The sequence below is a fragment of the Micropterus dolomieu genome, linkage group LG01, assembly GCF_021292245.1.
Source record: "Micropterus dolomieu isolate WLL.071019.BEF.003 ecotype Adirondacks linkage group LG01, ASM2129224v1, whole genome shotgun sequence".
Lineage (NCBI taxonomy): Eukaryota > Metazoa > Chordata > Actinopteri > Centrarchiformes > Centrarchidae > Micropterus > Micropterus dolomieu.
Window position 1 is genome coordinate 33,005,349 of NC_060150.1, and position 12,380 is coordinate 33,017,728.

At 40.3% G+C, this 12,380-nt stretch overlaps 1 protein-coding gene across 2 annotated transcripts in view; it reads left to right on the top strand.

Annotated features, from left to right (window-relative positions):
* Window positions 1-12,380, top strand: part of cntnap2a (contactin associated protein 2a) — a 434,170-nt gene that overhangs the window by 217,502 nt on the left and 204,288 nt on the right. For both annotated transcript variants that reach the window (XR_006827635.1, XM_046065574.1), the window contains exon 3: window positions 6,662-6,772. Coding sequence is in view for 1 of the 2 variants with exons in the window: in XM_046065574.1 (XP_045921530.1) it covers window positions 6,662-6,772 (111 nt within the window). In the remaining variant the exon portion in view is untranslated. The remainder of the gene's footprint in view (window positions 1-6,661; window positions 6,773-12,380) is intronic.

The window sequence follows — 12,380 nt, forward strand, 5'->3', positions numbered from 1 at the left end:
ATTTTTATTTTATTTCTTTATTAATAAAAATGTACAGGATTCAACCTGCTGAACTGTCCATGGCTATCACGTGTTATACAATGAGTCATACTTACTTGCCAATTTTTATTTTAGACTCAAGACACAGGCAAACGGTACTGTAGGAACAACCATCTGTAATGCCAATTACTGAGGCCTTTTCTGTGCTGCGGAACATCTGTTAATTTGTGTCCTATACCTCTTTGTGAAGCCCACTGGGGAGCTGCTGTCATGCAGTTCCAGGTGTACAGGACAACATGTGCACGTATCTGCTTGCTAATTAGCGAATGGCCGTTTGACCGTTTTTTAAACTCTTTCTTTGTGACCCTACGAAAAAGAGGCGCAACTTCAGATAGTTTTGAAAAGCAATTTTTGAATCAGAATTCCTTTAATTTGCCAGATTTGAAAACTGTGCATATTATTTGACCAGGCTAGATTATACTGATGTATTTACAAGGCAGCTGAACAAGACAGTGATGGTGATTTAGTGCAGGCTGTTCATACAGTAGGTATCCTGTGTGACTGTCAAAAGGTTTTCTCTAACAACAGCAGTAATAATTTGATCCAGTTTTTGTTTTACTTTTCCTATTTTTCCAATAGTAATCAAGACCGAGTACATACCGAACACATACTGCTGTCTGCCAGCAGAGGTAACTACAGCTGTTTATTCCAGCATTTCCTCCTGCAGAAGAAAACCTCTCTTAGACTGAGATCAACAGCTGATAAGGACTATATTGAGCTTATAAATGTTATAGAAGAAATCAGGTCATTGCAGGAGGCTTCTATGACAGCAAACACAATTTAGTTAAAGACCACCTCTCAGTCTGCTCCAGATGGACTTTGTCAAGTTGAAACGTGAATGTGGGCAAACATGGAAGACAGAAAGCAGAGGCCCAGGCTGCTCCCAGCCACACCAGAGTTTGGAGAGGCAGACATCTCCATGCAGCTGTTGGCACTTTTGACAGCTTCCACTGTGTTCATGACTTGAGTCCTGAAAAGGCCCCCAAGTCCCCAAACTTCAGCATTCAGTGTTGTTGTGAGGACAGACTTGACAGCACCACACCAACACTCCACAATGGTTTCACAGTCATTAAATAAAGATAGCAGAGTTCTGTGTAGTGTGTTTCTTTTTTTAAGGTCTGCTCAGCAGTCTGGCCAAGAACACTGAATGTTCTTCATCGGCTGACTGACTCACAGACTCTGTTGTTTTAAGCACATAGCAAAAGGTGAGACTTGAGCAGACTTGCTGAAGAAGTCCATCTAAATGTAATATGCATTGTGTTAAGCGTGTACTAAGTACTGAGATATTTCCCTGAATGGGCAACGGACAGTTTATTTAGGGAGTTTGGGCCTGTCCTTTTCAGTGTTATTATGCCACATTCCGGATGACAAATTGTTGTTTCATGGGTGCGTTTTGTGATTTTTATGCCAACTGATCTTTAGGATGTCATGAATTTCACCCTGAATGCATTATGCTCTATTTGTATCCTAGTCCCTTTAGCACCAGAGGTGCAGCCCTTTGAACGAGCTTGCTCCATGGCTCTGGTCCCAAATGGTGGCAGCCGGCTGACACATCTGGTGCTTGCTATTTTTCCAGATCCTAGTTATTTACCTAGCTGGAAATGTCACTAAGAAGGCTTTGGTAGGAAGCCATTTTACTTTGCTCTCACTTCCTGTCTTCTTTCTCTCTTCTATTTCTTTTTCATCGTATCTCTCTCTCTCTCTCCCAGCCTTCCTCACAGTCCTGGCTGTTTCTCCTCTCTTATCATACCATCATGCGTAAAACTATCTGTCTCTCACTCTCCGAGGAATAGGCTGACATTTGCACTTGGATATTGTAGTCATTTGCTTGCCCTAAAGTACCTCAACACACAAACCCTATTATGCACTTGAGACATGGGCAAATATCAGCAGCTACGATCTCACACTTGAGTGTATTCATGACTGTGTTCTACCTTTTTATCACAAACCAGGTGCAGGCCACATGTGACTTTGAGCAAGCATGCACTATTTTTGGTGTTTTGCACATGTAACCATGCGCCATCTTTGTCTTCTTTAAATTTAAGTTATATGCTTTGGTAATCTATTTTCTTTTTATATTAGAAGAGTTTGTGTGCTTCAGCAGGTGGCATTGTGCTGTATCAATGAATTATTTATGGTTATTTATGGATCTTAGATCTCTTTCAGAGATTAATTAGTAACAAGAGAAAAACAGAGGCTGCCCTTTCTCACACGCATACAGTATACCTGTGTGGGAAACCCTGTACTGCTTTTTAATCACCTCAAAGCAATAAATCACTAAGGTGTATCACTATTGTTCCTTTAAGATGCTTAAAAATTAAAAAAACAGACATTCTCAGATTTATTGCAAGTCATTTCAATGCTGTAGCCTAACCCAAATTCCCTACTCAGCAATAAAAGACCAAACATTTAGTAGTACGGTACCAGGGTGTCCTGATACTGATCATGTTCTGGAGGTTTACATACTGTATATGTTATGAATGACCAAATCAGATATATCCAGTGAAAGGTAGTCTTCCCCTATTAACATTGCAGTGCACAAATGAAATTGTAGAAAACTGTTTTCAATGAAACATGAACCATAGGCCTTAAGTCTAAGGCTTTTGTTCCCAAGTTTGTCCTTCACTACAACTTTGTAGTCCTCCCGTCATGATAACTAGACCAACCTTCCTGTTCCTATTAGTAAAGATTAAAAACGAAGAGTGTACAGGTAATATTATGCTCTGACCTTTAATTCATTAGATATTGTGTTAACTTTTAGTACGTCACACAAAACTAAACAATACAAATTTATATCTTATTTTATAACTTAGTCTTGTTTACAACTATACACTTAAAGGAAGTAACTTTAATAACTAAACACAGATTTCTGCTTCTCCCATTCATAAAAGAATAACCTGGTTACAGTCATGGTTGCCGAGGCTTTGAAGCAATTCAGTTTAATTTTGAGTAATGTGTGCAGATTAATTATAATGGGCTATTGTACATCAAAAGCTACAATGATATGAAAATGAAAGATATTGTGAACATAGCATTTGAATTAAGTCGAAACTAAATAAATCTTAACAGACTGAAAATCCACCTGGGATGGGATGCCGTCATATGTGATGAATAAAAATTGTACTTTCAGGTCAATCTTTATTTTGGTGGATAAAAAACCACTCTAATTAGTCTCTGTTGTCTTAAAATCAATATATTTATTTTCAACACTGGTACCAGGAAACAGACCCCACAAAACAAACAATCTTTTCAACTTCAGTTATACCCAAGAAACAAGGTCACAGATGAGGGTGTTCGTTATCTAGTCTGAACAACAACAATAAACTGAGACACAACGTCTTATAACGATTCTAGTTAGACAGCCCAGGGCTTCTTCACTTGCTAACATAGTATGGGGAAGGACAGTCAGCTAAGCATGACACTGCAGAAACACATTACATTTTATAAGTAATCCTTTCTACATTAATATGTTTTATTATTAAGAGACAGTAAGACAGGGGGAGATTGTGGAATCAGCATAGCCAGAAACAGCAGCATGTAGAAAAAAATAAGCAGCACAGACAAAAGTGCAAGGAGGATGAGGTGTTGGCAGCATAACTGACCTCCTCGTGAAACTGTCAAACATGTCTGCAGATTTTTTTTAGATCAGCTGTTTCAACGGATTCTTTGCAGACTACTTAATGCACATGTACCGCAGTGGCAAAATCAATGCAGGCTGCATGAGGGCAAAATATATATAACTTTAATCAGGCACTTTGTAAACAAAGGCAATAAAATATAGTAACATTTCCTCAGGAGTGGTTGGCGTTAACACAAATAGAGACTGTTAAATCTATAGTTTCACGAGGTTTATTTGACAATTGCTCTGGGTATATTCGGGTTTCTGATTTCATAGGCAAGACACATTTTCATCCTAGCATTTTTTCAAATATTATCCAGCGAGTCAGTGATGTGCTGTATTATTATTATTATTATTATTATTATTATTATTATTATTTTATTTTCTAAATGTATATCTTGTAAGGGAGCATTACACAATTTATTACAAGTATAATTTTTATAATCCGATGACTAAAATACTTTCATGTGTCCCCCCCATCAGAGAGTTTAAAGGCCTCAGAGGAAAAAGTGCACTGTAGTTTTCTCCACAACTCCATTCCTTAAAAATCCACTCTCCATTAACTCCCCTCTCCCATTCCTTCCTTCACACCCCTTATTCTATGCCCTTCTATGTCTCTGCGTGTGACCGACAAAGCATAATCATGTGCAGCTGGAAGAAGTCATTGCCGAGAAACCTATGGAGACTGAAACTGCAGGAAAGGCATTGCGTGTGCAACCGCTTGAATGAATAAGAGGCAGCCTGTATGTGACTGCATCTGTTTAAATTAAAGTGTCTCTGTGGATCAGTGGAGGAGGATTAATGTATAGATGCACATGTGTGTGAAAGACTCTCAATGTATATTTCTGTGTGGGGCGGAGAAAGAGGGTCTTATTTTCATTAATTAAGGTGCAAGAATACTTGAGCATGACCTAATTTCATGACCAGATGCTGCTGCATGAGAAGTGCACCTATGCAACTGTTGAAAAAGGAGATAAGCAGGAACATTTAACTGTGTGAGTCACATCCAATGACATCAGCTGATTGAAGTCTTTTACTCCCTTGCATGGTATAAAAACAGTTTTATAATGGCAAAAGAGCCAGACTGCCTTCTCCCATAGGAAGCAGATGTCCCTCACTTCAAGGAGCAGTTGCAAAGGTGTGTTTATAACTCCTTATATGCCCCCATACTCTATGGCACAGTCCAAAATGGGTGCAAGTATAATTTCTGATAACATTATACCCAACCTGATTTCTTTGGGCATTGCCCTCTAGTGTGTATCACTCCTCATTTCTGTGGTGGGGAACCAGTTACCTAATGCTTGATTGCGGATTTTACTACTACACCAGTGCACGGTCAAAGTGCCAGAGACCTCATTACTTTTTGTGTGTGTTCATAAAGGAGAAGTGTGTCAGTGTGTGTGTTTGTGTGTGTATCTCCTGTCAAACCAGGCAATGACGTACAACATGGATTTCACTTACATGCTAGGAGGGAGGCTGTAAACCCCTTCCATATAGGAACACGCACACATTATCAGGTTTTGATTATATTGTTTTTTTCTCTGAGCCCACCTGTGACAAAGTAATGTGTCTAACAAGCCAACAGCTGAAGAAGGTAACACATGTGCACAGAAGCACACACAATGCTCTTTTTCTTAACCTGACTGTCCGTCATACACACTCAAACACACACACGGCATGACAGAGAGCTATTGACTGCCTCTACCTGGCCTGACAGACCATTCACAATTTCTCTCTGCGTGAAACCTAATGTACTGGAAGAGGTGAGTGTGTTTGTGTTTGTGCGTATGAGTGAAGGAAAGGGGTGAATTGAGAGAGAGGAAGAAAAGCGACTTCATGTGTATGTGGGAATGTCAGAAATATAAATTAAATATATTTGTGTATTTGTCCGCGGTGACTTTTGCTGCCTTTGTGCCTCAAACTACCGCTGTAGCGGCTCTCTTGAATTCCTTTTTTGCGAGTGCTTGTTGACTTTGAGGTCAGCTTGGACTGAGTGGTGTTACAGCGCTCGTCTTTCTGACTATTTTAAATATGGCTCCTCCAAGTCATTGGGCCCACAGTTCATCCAGCTAGATGGAAGCTAGGTGGAAATGTATTTGGACTCAAGTCTGTATGATTACATAAAAGGTTACATGCTGCTTAAAAAGCAATCTTAAAGGGATAGTAATTGATATGTTTATATTTTGAAGGTGGTCGTAGGCTGATTTGGTATTTGTTTTAATGTGGATGTTAAAATTCCATCCATGACTACACAAAGATTTCTGGCTTGGTAAGTGACCAAAGCTGAGCACTGACTTTTAATCATTCTTCTTTTGGTCTAAAGACAATCATTTCAGTTTTGTTTGTTTAACCGTAGAACATTTTGGCACAGCCGATAATTGATTTGTTTGTGTGCTGTCTGCATTACAAAGGCCGGAGTGAAACAGATCAGAGCCTTGATTGTTGAATCTGATCTGATGGGGCTTGAGCAAGTCAGGGTTTAACTTATTTCACTTATCTTGTTTCTTCTTTTGCTCTTTTCTAAATCAAGTGCGCATCTGCATCCGGTCAAGGTCAGGTTGCTTGTTACAGCAGATATTTTACAGTGCACTGCTTTTGCCAGTGAACTCAACAATGTTTCAAATGCCCCTGTGGCTCAAGTCTGACTAACCTGACTTAGTTCTTGACCCACAAACAGCTTCCTTCAACCTCCAGCTATGGCCATGTTTCCTCTCTTGTGAGGAAGTCTCTCTTAGGCAGTGCACTAAAACCATGCGAAATACAAGACTTTTTCAGCCGAGAGCACTTGAATTGAGTTAAGGAGATCTTATGCTTGAAATTATTTATTTAACATTTCATTAACAATGTTGTGATTTGGAATTGCTGAGAACTACTTCAGCTACTTCATGGACAAAAAATGTATGTTCAGCATTGATGCATATTCTCTTATGAATGTAAAATGTACTAATGTTCACCATTCTCTTTCCTTCCCCTCTTCCTTCTTTCCGACTTCACTCTCCACAGAGAAGTGTGATGAGGCTCTAGCCTCCTCTCTGCCCCACACGGCCTTCACCAGCTCAACTGTCTTCTCCAATGGATATGCCCCTGGATATGCCAAGCTCAACAGGAGAGGAGGTAGACACATACAATAACTCACTTGTACATGATTGCTGTACATAGAGGGACGTATGTGAGCGCATAATGTAGACAGAGGACAAAGTAAAAATAGAATTCAGGTACATGTACATACATCTTTATGAATGATTTTACAGATAACACACTCGGAGGTAAATGTCCAAGCCATCATAGAGTGACACGCTCTATAGTGTGGCACAGCTGCTCTCACCCTCCTCCTCCTCTTTCTTCTCTCTCTCTCTAGTCCCGCTAACTCTATATTTCTCTCCCTCCCTCAGCTCCAGTCATTATCTCACGGACTCAGACTGGAGCTCATTTCCACATCAGTCCACAGCAGAGAGAGATATGGCCAGACAATTACACCAATCTATGTTTATACAATTAATAATTCATACTTTTCCATCTAATATAGTCGCACTACAGCTGAGGCAACAGAGCTCGGCGCGAGCCAATAAAGGCAAGGTAATCTGGTGTTTAATCATACCAACAGAATTATTGCCGAGGACAGGACTACTCCTCCTTTAACAATGACACCCACCGATAAGAGAAAAAAGAGGGAAGAGAAGAAGGAAAAAAATATACACCAAGCTGTCCATCACAGCGATAATGGTTTAGTGTAAATATACAGCTTGTGCATTTTTTCCCCACATGCTTTCTTTTATTCAATCTCCTCAAGGATGGTAGTCCTTGGGGAACATGTAACAGTTAAAGCATATAAATCCAGGTCCTTGGGGAATGTTGGTGTACAGAAATATAAAAAAGACCAAAACAAAAGTACAGTAGCACATACATTAAATTCAGTGTTAAATATACGCCCATGAGGTTTAAATATGGCATTCAGTCTAGCATCTTATTTTCCTTCTATGAATGGAATAAAGATCAAATTATTGAAGTTAATTATTTCCAAAATTGTTTGCACTTTGGAATAAGACGGATCAATCTGCCGATGTGAAGATAGTATCACTAATTCCAGAAACTGTTTCGGTTTAGCCTTAAAATTTGTAATATTTTCAGACCCCAAGGCTGATTTGCTCACTTCTGAGAAAAGATTCATTACTGACCTCCAAAATCTGAAAATACAATGGTTACACCCATTAGCTTGAATATATCCATAGACATTGTACTGTTAAAATCCTACTGCCAAAATGGGAACTGCTCAGCTCTCTCCCTCTTTCGCTACCTGTCAGTTTTGAAATGTAATTAGGGGCCCTAGAGAGGCCTATTTCGCACACATCTCCAAATTTCAGTAATTCCAAGCATATTACATGACAGTCAGGACCACCACTGTGATAAACAACAAACTGACAAACTCTATCACATGCTGACTTATTGTTAAATGTCCCGAAATGGTTTCATGCTGAGACAACTGTCAAAGTAGCAAGGGAAAGGGAAATAAAGTTCCATCTCATCCTCTATATCTTGGTGTCCTCTAGAGAACGACACTATGTTTGGATGATGAGGTCATCACCTCGTTAGCACACAGCAATATGACAAGGGTGGAATATAAAATTAGAGGGGAAAAAGAAAGGCAGACAAGTTCTGCAGGAAGGGACGATGAGGTTACTTCCTAAGAAAACTTTGCCGCGAGGATTAGGATTGTCATGAAATCAACTTTTCTTTCTGTATCTGTTATAGTTTCTAACACAGAATACAAAACATCAGTGCAAAAATATTGAGCACACAATCACATATAAACATACACATGTATACACATTTAAACAAACATCCATAACAATTACACATGCACATGTTTAGAATGACAGCAGAACATTTGCAGACACACAAAACACCCCAAATGAGAAAACAAGTGAATAGCCATTCAGGCTTGCATTTGACCCATGTGTTTTTCGTGCCTTTCTCACACTAGGGCTGGGGTATTGGTACTTGATAGCTTTAAGGTATTGAAATATCCCAGTACTGAGTAGTGTTGAAACTTCTCGAGTCAAACAAGAACTGCATTCTCTCCTGTTGTAACCAAATTGGAAAATAATTAGTATTTGCATTGTTTTACTCGCACCCAAACACCGCCTCTTTTTGTCCTGCCAATGTGCCTGCATGGCGCTTGTAAGCCTCAGCATCGGCTGCTGTCTCAGGCGTATTCGTCACTGTTGCAACACAAGCTTGGCTTTCCGTTTCTTTCATCTTCTGATATCCATGAACACTACTCTGTACATTTTTATTTCCAATTCACATCACTTGTCACCGATCAATCACTGCGTTCCATCATATCAATCCAACGCTTTTGTGTCACAGCAGCGCATCAGCTGATTTTACTCACGGAGCCAGATGTAGTCTGTGTGGTCGGCTGGATGTGCAGGCTTTTCCTTTGCTTGAATCTTTAGTGTGGTTTAGTGACACCACTCGTTTTGTACTTTTCACTGCCATCTTTTTGAGGTTCGCGACTCACTACTAAAGGATAAAAGCACTTGCAGAGATCTTTCAATTCAGTTCTACTATTTATCCAAGGTTAACAAATGATTCTCCGTGGTTGACTTTCAACAAACGAATATGAAAAACTTAACTTAAGGTACTTTTCCACAACTCACAGTGGTCACTCCTTATGCCTGGTACCTACTACGCATGTGCATGGCCTTATTAGGATGAGGAGCGATCTGATATAATTTTCCAGTTATTTCAAACAATATTAAAGGAAAGAAAATAATCACAATGCTTGTCCATAACAATAATAAAAATAATAATACCAGTCAACTACTATGACTTCCAACAGAGGCCATTTTACACAAGGTATTGAATGAAATACTCTATTGTTATCAGTATCACTTTAAAGGTACTGGTTTTGGTACTGGTATTGTAAAAGTTTAAACGATACCCAGCCCTAGCTCACACTCAACGCACACATAAACTTAACAAAACACAGGATCACATCCAAATGCCTTACAGTCAGACTACAAGTAAGGGTCCCTCTAAGCAGCCACATTTGGCAGCCAAATGTGGCGTCGGTGGCATGAATGTGTGCTGAGCAGCCAATCTACTCCAATCTCCCAGTGCTACGGAACAGGGGAGGCACAAAATCAATGGGACACACCACTCATATTAAGCTTCTGCTGGGAATGCTGACAACTATTAGAGTTTTGGGCTTCAGGCGTGTGTGTGTCGGGGTGCGTGCGTTTGTATGTATATCCATTTCTGGGTGCACCTCCCTGTGTTTGTGTGTTTGTGTTATTAATTCCCGGTGGTGACCTTCAAGACTTTTAAGGTTTCAGGGTTCAGGTTACAGTTAGGTTAGGGGTAGGGTTAGGTATGTAGTTGTGGTGGTTAAGGTTAGAGAAAGGGGTTAGGGACTGTATTATCAATGAGATGTCTCCACGGGGATAGAGGAACAAAAGCGCGCGTGTGTGTGTGTGTGAAAGAGAGAGAGAGCTAAAATTATGCCATAACGATTTTCCGGCAGGTGACTGTCCGCTGGATGCCAGCCAGTCACCAGGCCCCAGGTACCCTCCCTGCTTGTTGATGCGACTGCTGTCACACCCTCATTGTGTTCTCCATCCATGTGTGTGTAAATGTGAGAATGTCTGTGCTGAACATGATTAACTGAGTATGTTTTAAGACAGTATATTTGTATGCATGTGTGTGTAAATGCATAAACAGGAATAAGCTTGTGGACGTTGCTTTATTTATGTGTTTACATGGGAGAGGGGGCGCGCCAAATGCTCGGTGTCTGGCTCCTGAAGCCTGAACACATTCTTTACCAACAGACTCATCATCATGACACTTAATGCCTTTTGACTTTATTTGGAAAACACAATCACTCACAAGCTGTTACTCTATGCAACATGTTGTTTATGAATTTACATCACTGCATCTTATTTAAGACCAGCTCAGTTTGGCTGTGAAGTTGCTGTAGTCCATTTTTACATTAACTGCATTATGAGAGTTTTCCATTTCTATTATTAGCATAAATCAAACAGGGACAGTTACTGCCTCTGGGTTTTGAAGACAGAAGAGATTGATAAAGACTTTGACATTGTATTTGTGTTCCTTTCCACTCATTCTCTCTTTTACCCTTACTCTCTCCATCTGTTAATATCTCATTCTCACCATCCTTCTCAATCTCCCGCCTTTTCCCTCTGTTGTCCTCCATTTCATCTTTTTTTCCCGTTCACCTCCGTCCATCTGCCTGTCCACTCTGTTTCTTCCCTCCTACTCTCTACTTCCTGTCAGTCATTCCTCTCCACCACTCTCTCCCTACCTCTCTCATCTTCTGTCCAGTTTCTCTACTCTCCCTCAAATATACATTCTCCCAACCCCTTCACCCTCTCTCCATATTGCCGGTTCCCGTATGAGACCTTGAGAGTGTCAGACAGAGGAGGGAACAGCAACAGAGAGAGATGAGATGACAGCTAATGGGACGCAGGGATGGCTCTTTTCCTCACATCAAAAACTCGTTTCTCAACCACATTTGGTTTGAAAATAGGTCACAGAACATTTTTAACACTGACAGTTATTTGATATAATGTTACACAGTATAATATAATTTGTATATAATTAATTGTGAGCTTGGTCATGTTCCAGAGGGGTACTCTGTCAATTTATTACAGACCTTAAGCTGAGAGACTTGCGACACAGCTTAACAAAAGAATGGCCAACATTTACGCTCCAAAGGCCAAGATATCTTACTTTTAGCCCCTAATATGCATCAAGCTGCCTGTGCCTGGTAAACACCCAAGTCTTTCAAACTCCAAGCCTCCAGTTGGAATACAGGCTTTCTGTTCAAAATGTGGTGTCCAAGTCCAAACCAGGATTCCACAAATGCGGTCTACAATTTTCTTCTAATTTTCTTGGCAAAGCTCCTTCAGGGCCACAGAGGACGTTATACACATGCTTTCGTGGCCTTTCAGTGACTGTTAATTTGACATTGACATCTAGAAATGATGGAATACTCCTTTTTAAGATGAAAAATATGCCACATTCAAATTCACATGACGCTTTGACTACTCTTTCACTGCTTGGGCTATGTGCCAGAAAAGGTTTGACACACTCACTGCTGTAACTTTTAGCAAAAGAATGATGAGCTCCAAATAGGATTCCAATAGTCACATAGCAACCACATGAGGTGTGATCTGCTACTTCACACAAGGATTTGTACAGCGCTGCCAAACTGAAGACAGTTGCCCTGTGGATATAGGTTAAAATAGAAGAGGCGTGAGGAGGTCGAAGGCAAAAGAGAGTGGAGGGGATGTGAAGGGGCTTCTAATTTTACAGAGGGATGTCAAGTTTTGCAAAAAAGCACCAATCAAATTTCTACGTGGGTACATCTTTGCCACCATGGAAACTGTGTTATTCTGAAAAAGTGATTTGGAAGAGCGATGAATACCTTCTGTTTGTAAAGGAAGTGAGAGGAATGGGTGAACTGATTGTGTGTGTCCCTGTATGTATGTATGTATGCATGTGACCATGCATGTGTGCCCATGTTCCCGCGCAGCTCAGACATGGCCAAGCATGAGATTAGGCCGCTAATCACAAACATGTGGCCACTGATCTTTATATTCCATTCTTTTTTCTCCCCTCTCTCTCTCTCTCTCTCTCTCTCTCTCTCTCTCTCTCTCTCTCTTTCTCCCCATATCCCTCTTCCTCTGGGTTTCGCTCA